Source organism: Lissotriton vulgaris, chromosome 5 (genome assembly GCF_964263255.1).
Source record: "Lissotriton vulgaris chromosome 5, aLisVul1.2, whole genome shotgun sequence".
NCBI lineage: Eukaryota > Metazoa > Chordata > Amphibia > Caudata > Salamandridae > Lissotriton > Lissotriton vulgaris.
Window position 1 is genome coordinate 205,039,253 of NC_141693.1, and position 26,217 is coordinate 205,065,469.

The 26,217-nt window shown below is 50.1% G+C and overlaps 1 protein-coding gene across 2 annotated transcripts in view; it reads right to left on the reverse strand.

The window, feature by feature from the left end:
* Positions 1 to 26,217, reverse strand: part of RABL6 (RAB, member RAS oncogene family like 6) — a 385,105-nt gene that overhangs the window by 283,891 nt on the left and 74,997 nt on the right. For both annotated transcript variants that reach the window (XM_086921172.1, XM_086921173.1), the window contains exon 2: positions 20,667 to 20,801. In XM_086921172.1, coding sequence (XP_086777298.1) covers positions 20,667 to 20,801 — 135 coding nt within the window. The remainder of the gene's footprint in view (positions 1 to 20,666; positions 20,802 to 26,217) is intronic.

Consider the following 26,217-nt stretch of genomic DNA (forward strand, 5'->3'; position numbering starts at 1 on the left):
AAATGAGGAAAATATCATCTATATAACGTTTCCAAGTAAGCAATCCCTGATGGAATGGGTTGCTGTCAGAAAGTATGGTATTGCATTCCAGCCAGTCCATATAGAGGATCGCCAGAGTGGGAGCAAAAATTGCACCCATAGATGTTCCCTGCACCTGCTGATAGTATTGTGAATCATAAATAAAGAAATTTTGAGTAAGACAGATCTCTAAGAGTTGGACTATAAATAAAGTAGGGACCCTGTGTGGACGTGCTCTTGTGTCTAGAACGCTTTCCATAACGAGGAGTGAGTCTATCTGCGGGATGTTCGTATAGAGAGACTCCACGTCTAATGTGCATAGAGTCTCAGTTTCTGGGTGGTAGGGATGATTTTCAAAGAGATTGATCATATGCATGCTACCTCTGATGTAGCATTTGGTATCTGGCACAAAATCCCTCAAGAAGAAGTTGACATAATGACCCAATGGCTCTAAAACTGATCCACACCCAGAGACGATGGGCCTACCAGGAGGATCTACCAGTCTCTTGTGGATCTTGGGCAGTGTGTAAATGACAGGGGTTCTGGGGTTAGTGATGTAAAGAAAGTTGTGTTCATGTTTACTTAGAAACCCATTGTCCAATGCTTCTGTGGTTAGTTGTTTCACCATGGTTTGTATGTCCTTAGTGGGGTTGCTAGGGAGTTTACAATAGTGGTTCGTATTAGAGACCTGGCGTAAAAGTTCATTTTTATAGTTCCCAATGTCTTGTAGTACTATCCCTCCACCCTTGTCTGCTGGTTTGATAACCATATTAGCATTGTTTTTGAGAGTGGAAATGGCAGTTTTTTCTTCCAGTGAGATATTGTAGGGTATGAATAGGTGTGTTTTTTCTAATTCGGAAATTTCTTTTAGAATAACCTTTTCAAATGTGATAATTTCTTTGGGGATCATGTTGGAGGTAGGGGAGAAAGTAGAAGGAGGTCTGAATGGGGTAACAACTGTTTTGGGTTCTGAGGGGTTAAGTTCAAAGAAGGCCCTTAACCGCAGTTTCCGAAAGAAACCCATTAACTCTGATTGAAGATTGAGAAAGTCAGGGTAAGTGGTAGGGACAAAGGATAACCCCTTACTTAAGATGGAGGATTCCTGACTTGAGAGGGTGTGGTTGGATATATTGAAAATAGGGATGATATCCAAATTGGTATTGTTTCTTACCATTGGTAAAACTTCTGTCTGGTTTGGCATTCTCCTGGTGGATTGTGCCATCTTTGTTGTTGCTTTACTCTGCCTCTCTTTGGGGGCTCGGGGTGGCCTCTGGCTAAAAAATGGCTCTGATTATGAGTGGGGCCACTTTGTCCCTCACCAGGGTCTGAACTATCAGACGATTCAGCAGAAGAGTCAGTAAAACTAACCACAGTGTTTCTTTTGTTGAAACGTCCCCAGGGTCTTGGGGTCTGTTGATGGGAGTTGAAATTGCGATTTGCGTAAAAATCTTTTTGTAGGTACGGATAAGTACGTTCAATGGGGAGAGTTTTAATATATTTCTTCACCTTGTTAGACTTTTTATTTTGTTCAATGCAATGGAATTCTGAGACAGTTTTATCAATCTTCTCAAGAAGGGCTTTTGTGTCAACAATCGTTTTGTCATCCGTTATTTGTTTTTCCAGATCTTTAATAATAACCTCGTTTTTTAAGTTCCTCACTGGTAGTTTCTATTCCAAGAACTAAACAGTGTTGCGAGCAGGTGGTACCAATGCCGCTAAAGCTGGTGATGTACTTGGGGTTATCGGTGAAAACCCCGGGAATATTTCTAACTTGTGAGCCAAGGGGGATAGTGTTAGATTTCAAGTATTGGGTTAGCATGAGGGACATTAGTTCTAGTCGTACATATTTTTTCTTTTGCTTTTCCAAATCCTCAGACAAACTAGAGCTCCCAGTTGTATTGGATTCTTCTTGGTCAGTAAATAGGGAGGGACCTGCGCAGATCTTTAGGATGTATTCAACTGAGTACAAAGGGGCTGTATCAGACATAACAGTTTCTGGTATTGCGTTGAGGGAAAGGACTGAAAGAATAAGTGGAGGGAAAAAAAGGGTATAAAAACCCGCTCGTGCCCGGGTAGGAAGGCGAGTAACCACTAGGGAAGAGTGGAAGGAAGGCAAAGCCCTTGCAATCTATTGATTGCGCACAGTTATATTTATAATAACAAGGTCCCTTGTTGACTTGATTGGGGCCCCTTGTTGTTATAAATATAACAGTGGAAGGAGGAGCATATTATTGTGTAGGGGGTTGTTACGGTGGTGTGAGAAAAGCAAGGGTTATTCGCCACGATGACTAGCGAGTGTAGGGCTACGGTGAGGTTGCCCCAGTATGCAAGAAGAGGAAAATAAAGGGAGGCAGTATGGGGAGTGGCCCACTTGAAAGCAATTATCATGAACTTTGAGATTTTTTCCACAAATCTTTGTCCTAATCATAGTGAATAATAATTCACACAAGATTACTGCCACAACACATTTTACTCAAATATGGACTGAAATTAAACCAAAATAGGAAATAAGAGGGTTGGAGGGGAAGGAAGGGGAACAACACTTGCTGACTGACCCGCTATTGATTGATGAGTTGAGAAATATTTTCTACATCAATAATACCATGTTCTAGTGTGAAGAGTGCAGAAAACCTGCTGAGCAGTTCAACCCTGGCGAGCATGACAGGAAACTATTTAAATGACATTTGCAGAAGGAATTGGTGGAGAATGAAAGGAAGAACAGATTCAAGGGCACTCTAAAGCACTGAGCTACTACACCCACGATTATTGAGGAGATAGAGCCACCGTGACTGCCAGAACAGAAAGGACTCTACTGGGACTGAAACAGTGATACTTTGAGAAAAGCAAGAAGGTGGATCGCCTGGTGGCACCGACGTTTAGGGCACAACAACTAAAGAAATTTAGTAGATAGGGTTCCCTATTATGCGGTGTGGAGTGCTGGGAGCCTGAGCAGGCTGTCAGTGCATGAGATCCCCCATTATAGGGAAATTGGTGGTGGGGAGGGGGGATATCCTGTGAACCTAAAAAGTCAGTTAATGCACATGCTCCCCCATTTTACGGTGAGGGGAGGGAGGGAGCACTGAGCCCGAGAATGCTTTCAATGCACGGGGTCCCCCATTTTCCGGTGGGTGTGGGCGGTGGGAGCCTGAGAAGGCGGTCAGTGCAGGGGCCCCCCATTATCTGGTGGGTGGGAGCGCTAGGAGCCCGAAGAGGCAGTCAGTGCACGGGATGCCTCATTTTCCGGTATGGGGGAGTGTCTGGGGGCCCGGGGAGGCTGGCGTGTCACGCCGCCTCCGGGGCTGCCTCGCAGGGCCGGCAAGCAGAGGTGTCCAGGTTAGTTTTGATTGATGAAGGTCTCCTCATGTCTCTGGTGGGCGATCATCGCCGCAGTGCTGGGGATGCGGTGCCTCGGCCGTCTTCTTCCAAGTGACGGCGTTAACCCCTTGGGTCCCGACGGCTGCCCTCTCGCTCTGTTAGCTGTACCAGCTCCAGCTAGTCAGCCCCCGGCTAGGGCGGGTCGGTGGGGCCGCTTCCTTGCTCTCGGGCACCTTCCCAGCGCCTGGCAGCCTCCGGCTGCTGCAGGCACAGCACACTGCTGCACCCGCATGCAAGAGCAGCCTTATTTTAGGCTGAAAACATGGGAACTAAGACCGCAATGATAACCCAAGACCAAGCAAGCAAGTTAATGGGTACCCCCGCCCCCCAACACCCCCTCACACTCACCGCGGAGCAAATAGTAGCTCATAAAGGACTAGAACGTTCTAAATGCAGTACGCAAACTGTTGGACATGGCCCTTCTGGCAGGTTCACCCCTGAAGTTTTTGTTGGTTATATGTAACCTGGGGATGGTGATTTCCACTCCGAGTGCGTGTGGTGAGAGAGACCTGCCCTTCCATAGGAATGCATGGGAAATGTATGTGTCCCTGGTAGTTCCAGATGCGTAGGGTGTGCAGGGTCGAGTCTGGTATGTGGAAACTTGTGAGATTGAATGCTGCGCAGCGGTATATGCCGTATGATTGTGTCTAGTGCAGAAGCACCACTTTTAGAAGTTGGCATATTTGTGTAATGTGTGTCTGGCGTGTGATTGGCTGAGGCTGGCTGGTGAGCCTGGCTCCAAGAGTCTGGGAGGGGCTGCTCCGGTGGTGAATGGAGTGTTTAGCATGCTGATGTGAGAGGAGGAGTGAGCCTGGGCCTGTTTGTGGATTGACTGTCTGGTTTGAGGGTCCTGAATGAGGCTGGGATTTCCCCACACAATGCTGGCTCCACCTCCTGGGGTGCGTCTGATGTCCCTAGCCTGGCCACTGAAATGAATCCCCCATAACCAGTTCTAGCTGGTTCTCCCCCTGCCTGCCCCCTTAGACAAAGGATGTTGTGTATAAAAAGGGTGCTGTGACACTCTGAAAATGTTCTTGTTCCCAACTTGAATCTACCAGGGGCATGCTGCTGCTTGGGCTCAGGGGAAGGCTTGCCTCCCTGGGCCCTGCCCTGCTCCTGGAGATCTGATGGACTTTCCTTCCTAGGAGCTGCTGTGCTCCACCTGAGGTCCTGGGCTCCTTATGGATTTTGCTGTTTCCTGTGCACCTAGCGCTTGGGAGCGCTTCCTTTTGACCCCCAGCGCTTCGGAGCGCTGTTCCTCCTATCTAGCGCTTGGGAGCGCTGGTTCTTGCCCCCTAGCGCTTGGGAGCTTTTCATTCCCGTTGCAAGCGCTGGGAGCGCTTTATTTCGTCAAGCCGGTGCCCACCCGGCATTTCCCCCGTGCTCGTGAAGGTCCCCGAGCCCCATCGAGTGCCTACCTCGCTTATCTCCTTAATTGCCGTATTTTCGAGGGAGACCACCCCTCGTTATCCCCCTGAGTTCACCACCGCCGGCCCGGGATCGCACGTGGTGTGTCCCCTGGGCCGCGCTGGGATTGGCTGGCGGCCCGGGACTTTGGATGATGCTTTCCCCCGAGGCCGTGCCGTGATTGGCTGCCGGCCCGGGATTCCCCAGTGACGCTGTCCCCGGGCCGCGCCGTGATTGGCTGCCAGCCCGAGGACTCTGAAGTCCAGCCCGACAAGCAGGAAGAAGCAGGTAGCGGCGGGAGCCCACTCCGCGCTCCTGCGTTGCCCCGAGTTGCCGCCGACCACACTCCCCCCCCCGGGGCTCCCGAGACTAAGGAGAGCCCCAGAGAGTGAGAGGAGGCCGGCGGAACAGAGGAGACCGGTGTGCCCAAACCGGTAAGTGCAGAGAAGGGGAGGGGGCGTCGGGGCACATTGCCGGTGCCCCACCCTCCCCTCCAGTGAATCGCTCGTTTGGCCAGAGGCCCGTGGGGCCCCCTGTGATATCGAGTCCCCCGAGAGAGACTCCACCTACCTTTGCCCTGACGAGCCTGCGAGGCTCGGTCCCCGCATCTTCGGGATCAAGCCCGGAGAGGCTCGAGTGCCAGTCCTTGTTCTGAAGAGCCTGAGAGGCTCAGTCGGGAAGTGCTTCACCTAGAGTCCCCCGAGAGGGACTCCCCCCCCAACCTCCCCTGGTTATCCATGAGTCCGAGAGGCTCAAGAGTGGCCCGGTTGTTCTTGAGCCACAAAGGCTCCACCTTTCTGCCGAATTGAGTCGAGCCTGTGAGGCTCCAACGTTATCCCCCCTCCTCATCATCCTCTACAGCTGCCCAGCACTTCGTGGGCAGCTGCCACGTTTAGGTTCATTTGTTGGCTACCTGCAGCCTGTTCTGACATTGAGACTTTGGGGCGTCCTAGTCCCCTAGAGCCAGATGGCCTGTTGAAGGTGTGAGTTAACGTTAATGTGATTTCCTGAGAGTTCTTATGTGTGGCACCTCTGAAGGGGCCTCTGATGTGTTATGTACCTTGTCATTCCTTCCCTCCTGAATATCCAATGCCTCATGTAGGTTGCTGCTGGTTAGAGTGAGTTCTAATGCTAGTTCTATGAAGCTTCCAGTTGTTATATGTTCAAAATGCCAATTCCATCAAGTGCATATTCCTAGCAGTGGTCCCTTGGCCCTGCCCTGTACATAGTCCCTTGTAAATCCTGCCCATGCCTCTGGCACCTTGTAAAGTGTGTGTTCCTATGTGTCCTTTTAATACAAAGACTATTTTCATATATACCTTGTGTGGAGTTCCTTTTGTGGGGGGCCCTGGATGTTGTTGCTGGTGGGTGCGGGCGCAAATGCTTTACACATAGCCTCCGAGATAAGCCTTGCTGCTCGCGCCACGTTACCTAGAGGGTGAGCAGGGGTTGTCTTGGCGGGTGACCTCCTTGCCCTGACGTGGGAGTGGTGGTCTCTGACTGACTTGGCGCAAGCCCTGGCCGGCCGGGGATCCCATTTCTTATATTGGTGGCTAGCGGTGGGATCTGGACTTGTGTTTGCGCAGTACCACAGCGATAACTGGCCTCACTACAAAACTCTGCATTGTAAATGGTCGCAAAGAAAGGAGATTATTGTTTTTTTTAAGGTTACTAGAAATGTCTGTTCTGTGAAAATGTGTTCTTGTACACTGAGTTAGGTGTCCCTAGCTCGGGAGGGTAGATCATCCCCCTAGTGCAGTGTGTTTTCTGGATTCACCAGAAGGGTGGGATCCAGTGGTGGCAGCGTAATGGTGTTCAATGTGTGTGGATAAATATTGAGTTGTGCTGAATAATGGAGTGTAAGTTCTCTGAGATAGGGAGCTTGCTGAATAATGGAGTGTAAGTTCTCTGGGATGGAGAGCTTGCTAAATCAGCGATAAGTGTGTCCTTCCTTACCCCGCTGAATGTGTTTGACGCATCATGTGTTCCATACACCGCTGAATGTGTTTTATGCGTCATGTGTCCTTCCTTACCCCGCTGAATGTGTTTGATGCATCATGTGTCCCGTACATCGCTGAATGTGTTTTATGTGTCAGGTGTCTCCCTTACACCGCTGAATGTGTTTGATGCATCATGTGTTCCGTACACCGCTGAATGTGTTTTATGCGTCATGTGTATCCCTTACCCTGCCGAATGAGTGTTAGGTTGTATCCCGGACAAGGAAGCCCTGCTGATTGGATAGCGGCTTGCCTTGGGGAGAGCTGAACACTGAGCCCTGCTGACGTGGTCGCGGCTCATCCTAGTTAGTACAAGAGGGAACTCCTGCCTGAAGAGGAGGAACCGGGAAAGCTGTATGGGGTATTGACCTACAGTGGTTGCCTGCCTGCTGAAGGAGGGGCGAAAGTCTTAGATTTTGTTTTCTTCTTGTAGAAGTCCTGGTGCGCCAGGCATCTGGCCGCAGGGTACTGCCCGCGGTTGGGGAGCCAATAGTCGGTGTTTCCGGATCCGGACGGCAGGGCGACTGTAGCCAGTGTCCTGGCCGGTGTGTCTCCTAGGCGTACTCCTGTGGACACAGGTGGGGCTTTTCCGAAGGAAGAGACCCTGTGTTTCCCAGAAGGGGTGGTACGGGCCTAGCAGGGATCCTTAGGGTTCTTGGCTGAGTGTCGTGGTACTGCCCTGAGAGCAGGGGGGGCCCACCTTAAGTGGAAGGACCCTGTTCCACATGGGAGGGTGCGAAACTGGAAGGGGGTCAGAGGGAGTCTGACCCCTAGGCATTGGGTGAAATTAGTTCCCAGGTGGTAAACCAGTGGAGGGAGTAAGTTCCAAGACTGGTAGGAGAGTGTGTTCTGAGGGTGCTTCTCCTGGGAGAGCGCGGGACCTCAGAAGTAGAGGTAGGGTGGAGCATTCTTGCCCGTGACCTCTGGCCAGCCTGAAGGTGCGGACCCTATGTGGAAGGAGCGGTGATAGTTGGAGCTACACTGTGAAAAGGAGTGGAGAATGGCTATTGTGGGCCAGGGGTTACCACCCCCCACTTCTGATTAGCAGGGACCAGTGGTATCTGGGTGGCCTAGGGCCTGGTCCTAGTCATGGACAACTAAGGAGTACCGGTGGGGTAGCCTGGTTGGGCCTGTGTTTTTTTTTAAGTCTGTGCGTGTCTTATGGATCAATGTGGCGTAGAACCGGAGGGTGTCCCTGCAGTGCGGGCCGCGTCCGTGTTCTATTGCCCAAAGCAGCGAAGTCCATCACGGTGGTAATTGGTCTGCCCTGCGTTTTGGCTGGAAGGGGGTTGTGTTGGACTTGGCCCTTCTGGCAGGTTCACCCCTGAAGTTTTTGTTTGTTATATGTAACCTGGGGATGGTGATTCCCACTCTGAGTGCGTGTGGTGAGATAGACCTGCCCTTCCATAGGAATGCATGGGAAATGTATGTGTCCCTGGTAGTTCCAGATGCGTAGAATGTGCAGGGTCGAGTCTGGTATGTGTGAACTCGTGAGATTGAATGCTGCGCAACGGTATATGCCGTATGATTGTGTCTAGTGCAGAAGCGCCACTTTTAGAAGTTGGCATATTTGTGTAATGTGTGTCTGGCGTGTGATTGGCTGAGGCTGGCTGGTGAGCCTGGCTCAAAGAGTCTGGGAGGGGCTGCCCCCGTGGTGAATGGAGTGTTTAGCATGCTGATGTGAGAGGAGGAGTGAGCCTGGGCCTGTTTGTGGATTGACTGTCTGGTTTGAGGGTCCTGAATGAGGCTGGGATTTCCCCACACAATGCTGGCTCCACCCCCTGGGGTGCGTCTGATGTCCCTACCCTGGCCAGTGAAAAGAATCCCCCATAACCAGTTCTAGCTGGTTCTCCCCCTGCCTGCCCCCTTAGACAAAGGATGTTGTGTATAAAAAAGGGTGCTGTGACACTCTGAAAATGTTCTTGTTAACAACTTGAATCTACCAGGGGCGTGCTGCTGCTTGGGCTCAGGGGAAGGCTTGCCTCCCTGAGCCCTGCCCTGCTCCTAGACATCTGATGGACTTTCCTTCCTAGGAGCTGCTGTGCTACACCTGAGGTCCTGGGCTCCTTATGGATTTTGCTGTTTCCTGTGCACCTAGCACTTGGGAGCTCTTCCATTTGACCCCCAGCGCTTGGGAGCGCTGTTTCGCCTACCTAGCGCTTGGGAGCGCTGGTTCTTGCCCCCTAGTGCTTGGGAGCGCTTCATTCCTGTTGCCAGCGCTGGGAGCGCTTTATTTCGTCAAGCCGGTGCCCACCCGGCATTTGCCCCGTGCTCTGCTCGTGAAGGTCCCCGAGCCCCAGCGAGTGCCTACCTCGCTTATCCCCTTAATTGCCGTATTTTCGAGGGAGTCCACCCCTCGTTATCCCCCTGAGTTCACCACCGCCGGCACGGGATCCCTCGTGGTGTGTCCCCCGGGCCGCGCTGGGATTGGCTGCCGGTCCGGGACTTTGGATGATGCCTTCCCCCGGGGCCGTGCCGTGATTGGCTGCAGGCCCGGGATTCCCCAGTGAAGCTGTCCCCGGGCCGTGCCGCGATTGGCTGCCAGCCCGAGGACTCTGAAGTCCGGCCCGACAAGCAGGAAGAAGCAGGTAGCGGCGGGAGCCAACTCCGCGCTCCTGCGTTGCCCCGAGATGCAGATAAACACCCCTACCCCCCCCCCTCCCCAGGGCTCCCGAGACTAAGGAGAGCCCCAGAGAGTGAGAGGAGGCCGGCGGAACAGAGGGGACCGGTGCGCCAAAACCAGTAAGTGCAGAGAAGGGGAGGGGGCGTCTGGGCACATCGCCGGTGCCCGCCCCGCCCCTCCCCTCCAGACAATCGCTCGTTTGGCCAGAGGCCGGCGGGGCCCCCTGTGATACCGAGTCCCCCGAGAGGGACTCCGCCTACCTTTGCCCTGACGAGCCTGGGAGGCTCGGTCCCCGCATCTTCGGGATCGAGCCCGGAGAGGCTCGAGTGCCAGTCCTTGTTCTGAAGAGCCCAAGAGGCTCAGTTGGGAAGTGCTTCACCTAGAGTCCCCCGAGAGGGACTCCCGCCCCCCCCAACCTTCCCTGGTTATCCATGAGTCCGAGAGGCTCAAGAGTGGCCCGGTTGTTCTCGAGCCACATAGGCTCCACATTTCTGCCGAATTGAGTTGAGCCTGTGAGGCTCCAACGTTATCCCCCCCTCCTCATCATCCTCTACAGCTGCCCAGCACTTCGTGGGCAGCTTCCACGTTTAGGTTCATTTGTTGGCTACCTGCAGCCTGTTCTGACATTGAGACTTTGGGGCGTCCTAGTCCCCTAGAGGCCAGATGGCCTGTTGAAGGTGTGAGTTAACGTTAATGTGATTTCCTGAGAGTTCTTATGTGTGGCATCTCTGAAGGGGCATCTGATGTGTTATGTACCTTGTCATTCCTTCCCTCCTGAATATCCAATGCCTCATGTAGGTTGCTGCTGGTTAGAGTGAGTTCTAATGCTAGTTCTATGAAGCTTCCAGTTGTTATATGTTCAAAATGCCAATTCCATCAAGTGCATATTCCTAGCAGTGGTCCCTTGGCCCTGCCCTGTACATAGTCCCTTGTAAATCCTGCCCGTGCCTCTGGCACCTTGTAAAGTGTGTGTTCCTATGTGTCCTTTTTAATACAAAGACTATTTTCATATATACCTTGTGTGGAGTTCCTTTTGTGGGGGGCCCTGGATGTTGTTGCTGGTGGGTGTGTATGCAAATGCTTTACACATAGCGTCAGAGATAGGCCTTGCTGCTCGCGCCACGATACCTAGAGGGTGAGCAGGGGTTGTCTTGGCGGGTGACCTCCTTGCCCTGACGTGGGAGTGGTGGTCTCTGACTGACTTGGCGCAAGCCCTGGCCGGCCGGGGATCCCATTTCTTACACAAACATACCAATATGCAAAATGAAATTCCCACAGCGATTTGAGGAGAACACGAACACGAACACACACACACACACACACGAACACACACACACACACACACGAACACACACACACACACGACACACACACACACACACACACACACACACACACACACACACACACACACACACAGTAAACTATGCCCCCAGTTACAGTTGCAGTCCACATTAACATCGCCTAGTAGAAGGAAGTGCACCATACCAACATTTAAGGAGACCTTTAACCACAACTTACCCACCGTGCTGCAGGGCGGAGGTGACACACCGAACAAGTTTGGGAAAAAAATAGCAGTCGGGCTGCAAACTCTCAGAGTGAAGAGCCGAGAGTGCCCAGGCAGGGGAGGGGTTAAAACCAGACATTGAAGAGCTGGGTGTGCACAGGGCAGTAAGAGGGCAGAACTAAGGGCTGCAGAACCGGGTGTCTGCGGATTGCAGAGCCGGGTGTGTGAGCAAGAAGGGCTAAAGGAACGATCGATCCTCACCGCAGACGAGAAAAAAATGGCGGCCGCAAGCTTCCGGATTTTTCGGAATCGGGGCGTGGTTTTGTGGTTCTGAGTGACAGACAACGTCACTGTCTAAAGAACAGCAAAAGTTACGCCCCCGAATCCGAAAAAGACGGGGCTAAATTGGAGTGACGCATCTCTCCTCCAATGGCTGGCCTCCGTTCAGGAAGCCAGCCAATGGAGGAGAGACAGGGCAGGGAGGCGGGTTAAACAGCACTACTAAGAGATATTAAATCTCCGACCCCAGACTGCGCAAGCGCAGCCTTTAGGTCCTCGACCTAAAAAGACAGATGGAGAGTCAAATAAACTGGCATTGAAACAGGTCTCTAGCAGAAGGTCTTAGTCGGTTTTAACATGTAAATTGTAAATTGATACTTGTATAGCGCACTACTCACCCGCAAGGGTCTCAAGGCGCTTTTACGAATACCGCTGTGGAACCCATCCTGGCTTTCCCTGTGAGGCGTCCACTCCTGGGCACCCCCAAGGTGGAGGCCAGGCATCCTTAGCGTTGTGGGGGCCGTTGTGGAGATTAAGCAAGCTATTGCCCAGAGTTGCAGAGTGGGACTTCATGATTGGAATAGGCACCGAGGCGAGAATTATCAGGTTCGTGGAATTTTGAGTCCAAGACCCGCGAGGTGGGAATTGAACCCTGGTCCCGGGCTAGACTTCTGCATCAGGGTCTGCAGCTCTAATCATTGAGCCACAAGGGCCACTCCCTGGGTTATGGCCACAAAAAGCCAATTGGTCTGGTGTTGGCAGCAAGAATTTTAGAAAAGTCAATACTTGTTTTGGATTTTGCAAAACCATATTGTTCTGGAACCTGCCAGGCCCTCATCAGTTCAATAAGAACACTTTGACTAAAAACAATCAACCCAGTGCCACATGCTTTGTGTTGTAGCTGGAAAAAGATCAAGCATCTGCAATATACCTCGCATTTATGCGAGTTGGAGCTATTGGCATTGTAAATGACAATGCCTTTTATTAATGTTTTGGTTTTTAAAACATAAATAAATGGCATGGTCATTTACAATGCCAATAGCTTAAACTCTCGAAAAATGCAAGACCTATTGCATTCCAAATGCCTGAAGGCACGCAGAGTTGCCCCTTTCAGTCTCCCATGGCCTCTGAAGAGCCCCCCCCCTCGTTTGCTACAAGTTAAATAAACAAGCTGGTGGTCACAACTGCGCCCGAGAGACCCTCCTAGTCTTCCGCAGTAAGAGAAAATCATTAAAGAAAATAGTGCTTACTGCCTAAAGAAGAAGTACCATGTAACAACCGTAGTAAAAGGGCCAGTCCTCATGGGAGGTTACAAATGAAGAAAAGGCCGTGCTAAGGAGGTACTAACAAGCCTAATAACGAATCAGAAGCCAGCATTTACGAAGGACAATGACACAAGCCAATGACAAATATGGGCAGAGAGTGGGCGGGGATTCAAGTACATACTCCAATACAGCATGGCTCGCACAGCAGCACAAGCTCTGACCAGGCGCGACCTAAAAATGTGAATGGCACATTCAGATATAAATATATTGCACAATAAATACATTGTACTTATAATTATGCATATAATGTTAGCAAAATCAAAAGGTCTTGGCTAATGCCAGATTTAACAATCATTTACAATGCAACTGTCTCGCCTTCGGAAAAGTTATAGCTATTGGCATTGTAAATGACAAACTTTATTTATGGGTTGGTTTTGAAAGAGATAAATAAATAGCATTGTCATTTACAATCCCAACACACACAAAGCCACACACACACACAGAGCCACACACACACACACTGTCGGGCGTAAACCACTCTCCAGGCAGAAACCGGGCTCCTCAGAAGTGTAGACAGTGTCTCCCTCCCTACTCAAGACAGCTCTCCCTCCGTGATACACAACACAAGAGGATGATACTATCTCCAGAAAAGAGAGAGACCAAAACCAAGGTCTAAAGAAGAACCGAAAAGGTCTGGCAGGTAACCCTCGTCTTTGGGAAATAGTGACCTGCAGTAACAGAGAAGACAAGAACAGAAAGAGAGGTATTCAATAGTAAACACAGATATACAGTGTTCCCTGTCTAAACTCTTATTACAAGGGAATATGCTGCCACACGCTTACCTGCCTTCAAAGAAACAACAAACCCAAAAGGAGTCCATGAACATATGTACTTTCCAGTAAAATAAAAGGATACAGATGGCAGATGTGTCTGCGGGTCTCTCTTCAAACAGAACGGGTAGGATCCACTTTAGAATGTTCCAAAAAGATTTCCTTAACGACGTGATATCCCAGAAAAGAGAATTGTTTTTGAAAATAAAGCTGAGGGAGTAATCACGCGGAAACGCTACCTCGCGTTATCTGATTGCAAAAAACAAATAGTCTCTGCAACACGTTCGCGTGTTGATACAAGTATCCGTTCTAGAACTTCTGAAAGGACACGCAGCCTGCGTGTCAAAAATAAAGGAACTAAAAAAAGAAGGGGAGCGAGGCAAGAACCGTCTTGCAATGGCGTAACTGCAGGCGCCGAAGATTTTCTTCCTTAAGCGCTTCCAAGCGCAGAAACGGCCCTGGGTCTTGGGTCACGGAGGTGACGGGAAAGAAGGAGGAGGGAAGGGGAGGAGTCGCGTTAGTTCCGACTCTCCTCGCTGCACAGGAACATACGGCGGGACCCTCGTAGGAATGTAGCAACAAGTCCGGGTGATCCAGGAAAGGCAGGGAAACGATGAGGAGACGCTTCTCAGCAAAGGAACCAGCTAGATTCACGATCCAAACCGGGGACACTTCTTAGGACGGAAGCTAGGAAAACCAAGCTCCGCCATCTTGGAAGAGGAGGTGTATATAGTACCTCGAGGTTCGTGATTGGCCTATACTCCCCAGTGCCTTTCAGTTCACGTATATCTTTCCCATGGCATTCTGGGATATGTAGTACAGGCAGCGCGTAACAGCATATTCCTGCCTCTGCCGGTCTCCTAAGGAAATGTGAATGGAAAGGGATCTATGATCTACGTGTCCTAACACACACAGAGCCACACACACACACACACAGAGCCACACACACACACACAGAGCCACACACACAGAGCCACACAGAGCCACACACACAGAGCCACACACACACACACACACACACACAGACAGAGAGCCACACACAGACAGAGAGCCACACACAGACAGAGAGCCACACACAGAAAGCCACACACACACACACAGAGAGCCACACACACACACACACACACAGACAGAGAGCCACACACAGACAGAGAGCCACACACAGACCGAGAGAACCACACAGAAAGCCACACACACACAGAGCCACACACACACACACACACAGCGAGCCACACACACACACAGCCACATACACAGAGCCCCCCACACACACACACAGAGCCCCCCCACACACACAGAGCCACACACACACACACACACACACAGAGCCACACACACACACACAGAGCCACACACACACACAGAGAGAGCCCTACACACACACAGAGCCACACAGAGCCCCCTCCACACACAGAGACACACACACACACACAGAGAGAGACACGCAGAGTGAGACACACACACACAGAGAGGCGCACACACACACAGAGCCACACGCACAGAGCCACACGCACACAAAGAGCCACATGCACACACAGAGCCACACGCACACACAGAGCCACACACACACACAGAGCCACACACACACACAGAGCCACACACACACACAGCGCCACACGCACACAGAGCCACACACACACACACACACAGAGCCACACACAGACACACAATGCCACGCATACACACACAGAGCCACACACACACACACACAGAGCCACACACAGACAGAGCTACACACACAGAGCCACACACACACACACAGACAGAGCCACACACAGAGCCACACACACACACAGAGCCACACACAGAGCCACACACAGAGCCACACACACACACACACACACACACACACACACAGAGCCACACACAGAGCCACACACACACACACACACAGACAGAGCCACACACACACACACAGAGCCACACATACACAGAGCCACAAACATACACACACACAGAGCCACAAACATACACACACACAGAGCCACACACACACACACACAGAGCCACACACACACACAGAGCCACACACACACACACACACAGAGCCACACACATACACACACACAGAGCCACATACATACACACACAGCCACACACACAGCCACACACACACACAGAGCCACACACACACACAGAGCCACACACACACACACAGAGCCACACACACACACACAGAGCCACACACACACACAGAGCCACACACACACACACACACACACAGAGCCACACACACACAGAGCCACACACACACACAGAGCCACACACACACACAGAGCCACACACACACACAGAGCCACACACACACACAGAGCCACACACACAGAGCCACACACCCACAGCGCCACACACCCACAGCGCCACACAGCGCCACACACAGACAGAGCCACACACACACACAGAGCCACACACACACACAGAGCCACACACACACACAGAGCCACACACACAGAGCCACACACACACACAGAGCCTCACACACAGAGAGCCACACACACACACACACACACACACACAGAGAGAACCACACAGAAAGCCACACAGAGAGCCACACACACACAGAGAACCACACAGAAAGCCACACAGAGCCACACACACACACAGAGCCACACACACACACAGAGCCACACACACACACACAGAGCCAAACAGACACACACACAGCCACATACACAGAGCCACACACACACACACACACAGAGAGCCCCCCACACACACACAGAGCCCCCCCCACACACACACAGAGCCCCCCCACACACACACAGAGCCACACACACACACAGGCACACACAGAGCCCCCCCCCCACACACACAGAGCCCCCCACACACAGAGCCCCACACACACAGAGCCCCACACACACAGAGCCCCACACACACAGAGCCCCACACACACAGCCCCCCACACACAGAGCCCCCCACACACAGCCCCCCACACACAGAGCCCCCCACACACAGAGCCCCACACACAGACAGAGCCCCCCACACACAGAGCCCCCCACACACAGAGCCCCCCACACACAGAGCCCCACACACACACACACACACACAGAGACACACACAGGGAGCCCCCCCACACACACAGAGCCACACACACACAGCCACACACACACACACACAGAGCCCCCCACACACACAGAGCCACACAGACATACGCACACACACAGAGCCACACACACACACAGAGCCACACACACACACACAGAGCCACACCATAGCGCAGGGGTTCGGATTAAGGCGCACGGTTCTCCCTCCCCCACAAACCCTCTACTAGGATGAGAAAGACATATGAGCAGGGCAGGGAGGGGGTTGAAGCTGCCCCCTTTCCAGTGGAAAGGAAGCGGGGAGCAGAGCACATGGCTAGGGGCTCTGGCAGCTGTCCACCTCATCCCAGCTTCTCCGGGGTCAGCTGAAAATGCTGTCTCCGGTTCAGACCTTCCCCAAAGGACTCCACTGTCATCGCGAATATATTGAAACGCAGGTCTGCCTCGTTTGTGCAGATCTCCAGAGCCACTGCTGTGAATCTAGCCTTACCTCCCCACATAAATACATATATTAAAAGAGTATAACATACGCCTTTCTACACTTTAAACGTTAAAAATAGGAACAACGTTGGCTTAAAACAAGGCTAGCCCCTGACAGGTTTGGTTTCAGGCTTGAAACAGTAAAGGGGAAAAGAACGTGTTAATTGAAAAGTTCTGAGATGTAGCGCCAAGCAAGGATTACCATTCTGACCTTAGTTAGCGCTACAGAATAATTCACTACATATCAAAGTACCCATTTTAGATCACAAGAGCTTCTTAGAGGGTAGGGTATTCGGCAGACACGTGAACTTCAGCACTGGAAGTATATGGCTAGCTGTGAAACGTGTGAGGGTCCCGGAAACCACGACAAAAATGGACCAAGGCACTATAAGTCTGTCCATGCTGGTGGAGAAGTGTGGCTCAATGGTTAGAGCCGCAGACCCTGATGCAGAGGTCTGGCCCGGGACCAGGGTTCAATACCTGCCTCGGCGGGTCTTGGGTTCAATTTTCTCGGACCTGATAATTCTCGGCTCGTGCCTATTCTAATCATGGGTCCCACTCTGCAACTCTGGGCAATAGCTAGCTTAATCTTCACAACGGCCCCAACCGCGCTGGGATGCCTGGCTTCACCTTGGGGGTGCCCAGGAGTGGACATTTGACAGGGAAAAGCCAGGAAGGGTTCCTAAGCGGTATATGGACAGCGCCGGGACACCTCCGTTGGAGGTAGCTGTGCGCTTTACAAATGCTAACATTAAGGGAGTGGGCATTTGAGGATTTAGGGGTATCGGAGGCGCTACAGAAGCTCAGAAGCCCACTCAGACAAGCACCTCCTTCTGCCCGGGAAGAGGCGGAGCCAACGCCGTGAATGGGCTACTTACATGCCAGCTCTCTGCAGCCTCTTCGTCTCAGCCCTTCAGTGAGCCTGGTGCACTTCAGTGAGCCAGGTGCCCTTCAGTGAGCCCGGTGTGTTCATCCGCCAGAACTGCGAGGCGGGCGGGCACTGCATGCTATTCCTGAGGCTCGGGTGCTCGTACTTGCGCAGGGAGGTGAGGCTTCAAGGAGCCTGGGCCCACCCCTGCTGGACCCTGCAGGCTTCTTTAACAGAATCATGGCAGTCTATCGCGTGATGCCATGCGAGGACTCATTTATTCCTGCCTACAGGTATTTTGGTTTTCAGCCTGCAAAATGTTTTCCAGCTTTGTGAGCAATCACAAGTCCCTTAGCACATGAATTTAACAGAAAAGGCTCTGCAAGCCCAAGCTCCCCAAGCCAAGGTGCCCTGAATCACTGTTCACGATTCCTCGCCCATGAATTATGCGCCTCTGCCAGGAAGGGTGTTGTTTCTGACTCACTTTGGTGATTTTTTTACCAGGAAGCGTGCAGTGCTGAAAGGGGGTTGGGGTAGAAACGGCGAGCGCAGGGAGAGACAGGAAGGGCGCGAGAAGGCGAGTGAGGTTGTCCGTCAGTGAGTAGAACTGTGCTAGATAGCACAGCAATGCAAACAACGGATGAAGGGTCTCTGGAGAAACCGAGAGGTTTCAAAACAGGCCAGTCTGTCAGGGCCACGGAAGTGTTGTCACGTGACAGATCTATGACCCTTTCATGGCGAAACAGACAGCAGGCAGAGGGAATAACAGAGAAAACACTGGGAGACAAATAGATGAACCAACAAGATTGGAGAGTGAGGTACACAGGGAAACAAGCGGTCGCCATTTGCTCTAGGCCCTGTCCTTTTTCAGACTGGCGGGCGTGTTTTTCTTTCTCCCCTCTTCTCCTTTGGCTGGATTGTAAACAACGGGCGTGTTTTTGACTTGTTGTTTACATTCCAGCCAATGGAAAGAGGAGAGAAAGAAACGAAAAAAATACGCCCCCTTGGAATGGATGAAAATAATAAAAACAGTTTAAAAAATTAATAAATAAATAAATACATAAAAGACAAAATTGTTTTTCAAGTGCCTTCAAAACACTAGCAGCAATCTAATTACATCTAACAGCTGTAAGAGGGAGTGGGCGCTTAAGTGTAGCAGCTACTTATTCATTGGACTGGGCTTCTTGGATGGGTAGTTGGAATTACACTGGTCAGTGGTGCACATAACCCCTGTTGCTCATGTATGGCCTGTATTTTCCAATTCTAACAATAAACTCTTTTATCCCCCCCAAAAAAAACACGCCCCCAATCCGAAAAAGACGTGGCTTAGAGCGAGAGAATGACGTCACTGAGACCTCTTGTCCAATGGCTGGCCGCCGTTTAGGAGGCCAGCCAATGGAGAAGAAGGGCGGGGTTTACCCTCGCTACTCAGAGACATTAAACCTCGCCAGCGAGACTGCGCATGTCTCCAGCCTACGCTAGCCGAGACCTAAATATGGCATTGTCCAAAAACACTACTAACAACAGTAAGAACAATTAAGGTATCCAGCAAAACAAAATCTTTGAAAAGCTGTCCCTTGCACTGGGCTTTAGAGATAAGGAATAAAGATTCACCCGGACAGCAGCTGCCCAGCTCCCCAAGGAGTGACTATTGAACCTTCTGCAGAAAGGGCATGAAGCATTGTGGATGGCAGTGTAATCAGGAGGTTTCTATTGAGAATCCAGGTCTACTTTACCCCATTTGTTCTGATTGCGCTGTGTGGTGCTACTAAGCAGTGAGTGGATAACCAGATAGGTGTTGAGAGCATGCAGTGTTTCTGCAGTACTCTTAGTATTTTTTTGTCTTAAGCAGCACCCTAAGGGTAAAACACACCAGAAATGCCAACTACAATAGTTCAGACCTCTTTTAAAATGTTTGGGAAATTTGTAACATTCTCCAACATATTCCAGGACTGAAGTCACAATAATAAATAAGACTCCTGGACTATTTTAGGGAAACTGTCCTTTCCCCAAATATTCTAGGACTGTAAAAAGCCTTGCCAACATCCACAAAAACCTCTACTACATAGAGGCCACAACTGAACTCAATTTATTACGCTTTAGAAACCCAATGGTTCCAAACAATCATCCCCAGGATGTTTAATGTGGGTGGCAACATAGCGGCACAGTATGGTAGTTAGCTCATGTGAGCCAATGTAGCAGAGCCCATATTGACCAGAAAATAAGTACGTCATTCCCTTGACCCAGCTGACGATCAAAGGAGGTTGCACAGATTTCCTTCATGAGGTTATGATTATTTGCTAATGGTAAAAGTTCACTTATGGCCTTCATTCGGGAAATTCTAACATCATTAGACAGGCTTGAACAGGTAGTCTCCTGTCAATACGAATGCCAATAAAATTGAACCATCTTTCGAAGACCTATTTCTAAAATAAACTGTATTTTCACTTCTGACCTAGAAGGAACCCAGGCTCATGAGAGATGCAAACAGTCTTTCATATCCTATTATGTGCAGAACATTTTTCTTTACACTGCAGTCACTGCCTACTCTCTTTGCAGCCAACAGTAGAGCTAAATCAGGCGATTGTTCACAGAGAAGGCACCCTTACCACATTCTTGTGTTAAAACACATAATAAGACATGGTGCATAGCACATTCTCAAACAGTACACTTTACCCTAATTTAAATGTACTCACATTTTTCAGAACAAATTATTCCACAGACCTCCATTGTCACTTATCGTTTGTTCTCCCCGTTTACATTTGCTGTCTCCACCTGAATTTTACCACCTATTGTCTGCCAACATTTTAAAGCTCTCACTGCCTTCAGCCCCTCCTCACTCTGTTAGTCTCACCATCCACAGGACCTCTATCATCATATGCCTACTAACTACCCTCCTCTTGATACCCCATACAACCACCCACCCCTGTATACTCTCACTTGGCAACTGCCTATGGTTTCATTAGCCAGTCTTACTTTTGTAGTTCCAGTGGATGCTGGTGACCTGGATCTCCTGTGTTGGGATGTAATCTTCGACAAACTTCTTTCCCTGGAGCCGGTGCCACAAGGTGGTTTTTCCTGTATTCCTGTCACCCCGGATGACAATTTTCACTGCAGAGGGAAAAATGTAATCTTACTTATCAGTTCAACTTCAAATTGAGCACAATTTTTTTTTCTATTTTTTACTGGCTTTGCCTGTAATCGAACACATTTGATTGTGATGTAAAGCAAAAGTTTTTACCTCAAGGCATTTAGCCTTCTGAGACAGAGTAGCACAGGGATGAACAAGTTACTTACCTTCAGTACCGATATATCAGTAAGAAACATAGGTTAGTCATAGATTACTTACCTGAGAATTACCCCCAGGCGTCACACTGGATCCGGACACATTTTTATCAGCAGTACCTCTGCGCTTCGGAAGGTGGCGTCAGTCGGCTCTGCATTCGTCATTGGCGTTGTGTCGCAGGGATGACGTCGCGGTAGCTACTTAGATGCCGCCCTCGCGCTCTGACATCAGTTCTATACACGACTTTGTGCCAGAAACGCATAGCCATGCAAGACACTGACCACTGGTGCACACAACTAGGGCCCTGAAAGGATATTCTGAACCCTAGAAATCAGTTAGCAAAACCGGGAGGATGGGTGGGGCGGTAAGGAATCTATAACTAACCTATGTTTCTTACAGATATATCGTTACCGAAGGTAAGTAACTTGTTCATCTGAAAGATAGAGTTAGTTATAGATTCCTTACCTTAGAATAGATACCCCACCAATACCAACCCCGGAGGTGGGTCTGCGAAGCAAGTATAAACCAGAAAATCCTGGAGAACAGAACGGCCAAAGAAGCCGTCTCTCCGGACTTGGCGGTCGAGGCAGTAGTGTCTCTTAAACATGTGCAGCGAGACCCACGTAGCTGCCTAACAGATGTCATTTATAGGAACTCCTCGTCCCAAAGCATTAGTGGCTGCCGTCGCCCTGGTGGAAAGGGAGCACAGCCATACTGGAGACTCCTTCTTTGCTAAGGAATAGCAGGCTTTGATACACAAAACGACCCATCTGGAGATGGTCCGTTTGTGCATGGCCCGACCTTTCTTGGCACCCACGTAGCCAACAAAGAGCTGGTCATCCACCCGGATCCGTTTGGTGTGATCCAAGTAAAAAGAAAGCACACTTTTTGGGTCCACTTTCGAAGGATGCGGAAAGAAGGTGGGCAAAGTGATGTTTGCCAAATGTGAAAGGAGGTGACAACCTTTGGAAGGATGGACGAGTCCTGGGGACAATTATTTCCGGATGCACAGACAGAAATTGAGGCTTTGATGAAAGGGCCTGGAGCTCAAGCACTCTTCTGACAGATGTGATAGCCACCAGGAATGCAGTCTTTAGAGTTAAAAGCCTCAAAGGACAGTTGTGAAGTGCCTCAAAGGGAGCACACATTAAATAGGTTAAAACTAGATTCAAGACCCACTGAGGCATAATGAAGGGAATAGGAGGAAAGAGATGCGTTATGCTTTTAAAGAAACTGTTTACAACCGGGGACTTGAAGAGAGACGGCGGATCAGGAAGCCAAAAAAGGCAGAAATGGCCAAAAGGTAACTCTTGATAGTGCTCAGAGCAGAGCCCTGCTGGTCTAAAGTGAGAAGGAACAAGAGAACCTCAGAAAGAGTGGCATAAAGCGGATACACAGCCTTTGCTGTGCACCATGCCACAAATTTGATCCACCGGCAGGAGTATACCGTCTTAGTGGAGGGACGCCAGGCTGCCAAGATTAAAAGACAAACTTCGGGAGGCAAGTCAAATGACGTCAACTGCCGCCGCTCAATCTCCAAGCAACGAGGTGGAGGCTGGACAGGTTCGGGGGAGGGGAGGAAGAGGACTGTCCCCTGCTGCTGCGTCAGAAGGTCCTCCTGAAGAAGCACTCCGATCGGAGAATCGATGGCCATGTTTAGCAGCTCGGGATAATAATAATAATAATAATAAAACACTTATAAAGCGCCTGGCTGCACAAACTGTGTGTCCCCGCGCTAACTGCTTATAAATCATCCAAAAGGTGGACCCAGAAATACTAGAGAAAGGGAGTCATATCAGCTAGCTATTTAGGGAAGAGGAACGTTTTGAGTTTTGCTCTGAAAATTCTTTCGGACGGTTCCATCCGCAATTGAAGGGGGAGATCGTTCCAGTGCTTAGCAGCTAAAAATCGGAAGGATTTACCACCCATTTTAGCTTTTTTTAATGCGGGGGATTTTAAATTGCATTGCACCAGATGACCTTAGAGCTCTCATCGGTCGGTGTATAGTCAGAAGACTACCTAGGTACAGGGGGCCTTTGTTATGGGCTATCCTGTGGGCATAGCAGAGATTTTTAAAAATAATTCTTTCCTTGATAGGAAGCCAGTGCAGTTTGGTTAGGGCAGATTTAATAGAAGTTTTTCTCGGGAGACCTAACACCAGACGAGCCGCCGTATTTTGAATGCATTGGAGCTGGTGAAGGCCTTTGAGATTGAGACCTATTAAAAGGGCATTACCATAGTCCAAATGTGGCGTTAAGGCGTGAACTATGGTTTTTCTTGCTCCTATAGGAATCAAGTCAATGATTTTTCGGAGGATTTTAAGTATGCCAGTGCACTTTCCTATGGTTTTATTCACATGGGTTTTGCCTGACAGGTCAGAGTCTATCATGACCCCCAAATTCTTTACCACTTTGGCAGGGGTGGGGAGATTTCCCAGTTCACAGGGCCACCACGCATCAAACCACAACGATGTTTCCTTCCCCACCACCAATACCTCTGTCTTCTCTCCATTAAGGCGCAGACAGTTATCGTCCATCCAAGTGGCTACTGCCGACATGCAATTTGAAAAATTTGCGGCATTTTCCTTACAGTCCGGTGTAATTTTAAACATGAGTTGAGTATCATCAGCATAACTAACAATGCCCACCCCAAAATTCCTTACTATGTCAGCCAGGGGTTCCATATAGATGTTAAACAAAGTAGGGCTCAAACTAGAGCCCTGTGGAACCCCATGGCTGACACTGCGGGAAGATGACCTGAAGGGTGGGCAGTGTAGTTGGAATGATCTCATGGTAAGGAAAGATCTAAGCCAATCGAGTGCTGGACCATTCACTCCTAATTTTGATAGGCGAGATAGCAGCTTAGAGTGCAGCACAGTATCGAATGCTGCACTGAGGTCCAGCATGACCAATGCTGCAGTCTCGCCCTCATCCACCATCATTCGGATACATTCCGTGGAATACAGAACTGCCGATTCAGTGGAATATCCTGGCCTGAATCCTGATTGAGAGGGATGGAGTAAGTTCTCCTTTTCTACAAAATCCATGAGTTGTTTATTAACAACTTTTTCTATAATTTTGACGCAGTATGGAAGAAGTGATATGGGTCTTAGGTTGTTAAACTGTGTAATGGGAATGTTTGGTTTTTTTTTTAACGGTATCACTTGCGCTAATTTCCAGGCTTCCGGGACAAAACATTCCTGGAAGGATAGAGAGATCATATGGCTGATGTGGTCAATCAGAGTGTTTTCCATGATGTCCTTACATTTATCGTATGGACATACATCCCTGGGGGATCCAGAATGTATACTTTTAATAATATTAAGTAGATCCTTTTTATCTGGAATGGTAAACATAGACAATGTCGGATTTTGAGTGGCGGGAGTTATTATGTCTACGTTATCCCTTACATCAGGGGTTTTGGAGAAGGTAGCATGGATCTTCTCCACCTTTTCCACAAAAAAATCAGCGATTTGTTCGCATATTTCCGTGGAATAGGTATCCAGAGTCTCTAAACGGGACGAGCAGGTCAGTTCTTTATAAATACGGAATAATTCCTTTGTAGGGTGGGCAGCTTCCTCAATTCTATTGTTAAAAAAAATACTTTTTTCTTCTCTAACCATTTTTTGGTATATTTTTAGTTCAGTTCTATACTTCACTTTGAGGTCTGGTGCATAGCTCTTTCTCCAACTGCGCTCAATTGATTTACAGTGGGCTTTTGCAAGTCGGAGTTTTTCCGAAAACCAGGGCTCAGATTTAGCACGCCTGGTAGGGGGTTTAGTAGTCCAGGGGGCTATTTTATCTACAGCATTCTCTAACCATTGCTCGTAGTTGTTCCATACCTCTTGAAGTGAGGTCCCTCTGGTAAGGGGATGCTCATCTAGGAAGCTTTTAAACTGAGCCGGAGTGAACTTTTTCCAGTTGCGGCGCTTCAGCGAGTGGACTCTGATAGGCGGGCTTTTATTTTGACTGTTTAAAATCTCACAAGTTACCAGGAAGTGGTCAGACCACAATAACGGGGTCGGGGGAAAAGGGGCAGCAATTCCCTCCCAATTTACAAAAATCGGGTCAAGTAGGTGCCCATGTAGGTGGGTAGGGTAAGGTGCCATGAGTCTTAAGCCTAATGAGCTAAGTGCAGTTTTTAATGAGCACGCTTTAATGATACCACAATCTTTGTGCCCAAATGGAGCCACAAGAATGACTTGGGCCCGGCTGCGCTTGATCTTCTTCAGCACTCTGGGCAGAAGTGGTTTAGATGGAAAGGCGTACAACAGACCGCAACCACACTTGCGATGAAAAGTGTCGCTTAGCGTGTGCAGCCTTGGAAATTCCAACGCGCACTGTTGCTGACATTGCGCATTCTCTTCGGTGGCGAATAGATCTAACCACTGTTGAAGGAGACCTGGTACGCCATTTGTGATCCATCATGCACCTGCAGCGGAATTTGTCCACCGTGGCATTCAAGGCACCTGCCAGGTGGTGAACCTGCAGGGAAATGCCATGATTTTCGAGCCTGTCCAGAGTGAAAGAGCCTTCTGACATAGGTGCTATGGTCCGTGAACACCTGCACTACTCTGCCCGGGACAGAGGGAAGGAATGCCTTTAGTGTAAGACGAATCGCCCGGAGCTCCAGAAGGTTGATGTGGAGCCCGGACTCCGACGGAGACCAGAGGCCTCTGATCTCCGCCTCTCCCATGTGGCCGCCACATCCCAGAAGGGATGAGTCTGTCACTACTGTGTGCTCTGGTTTGGGAGGGGAGAGGGATCTACTGTTGACCAAATCCTGGTTCATGAGCCACCACCGCAGTTGACGTACAGTGGCGTCCAAGATCTGGACGCAATCGGACAGCTTTCCCTGATGCTGCACCCACTGGAACTTCAGGTCCCACTGCAGAGCTCACATATGCCATCTAGCATGATCGACCAGCAGGATGCAGGAGGCCATGAGGCCCAGCATTCTCAGAGTCATCCTGACCGAAACCCTGGGCAGAGGCTCAAAGATCGGAATCATAGCCCAATTATCACGGACTCGCTGTTCGGGAGAATAAACCCGAAACTGCGTTGTGTCCAGTAAAGAGGAGCTTCTGAGAAGGTATCAGGTGCGACTTAGGCACATTGATGGAGAACCCCAGAGAATGCTGTAGGTCAGCCGTAGTCTGGAGGTGGGAGACAACAGTCTGGGGCGAGCCCACCTTCAACAGTCAGTCATCGAGATGGGGGAAGACTGGAACCCATGATCTGC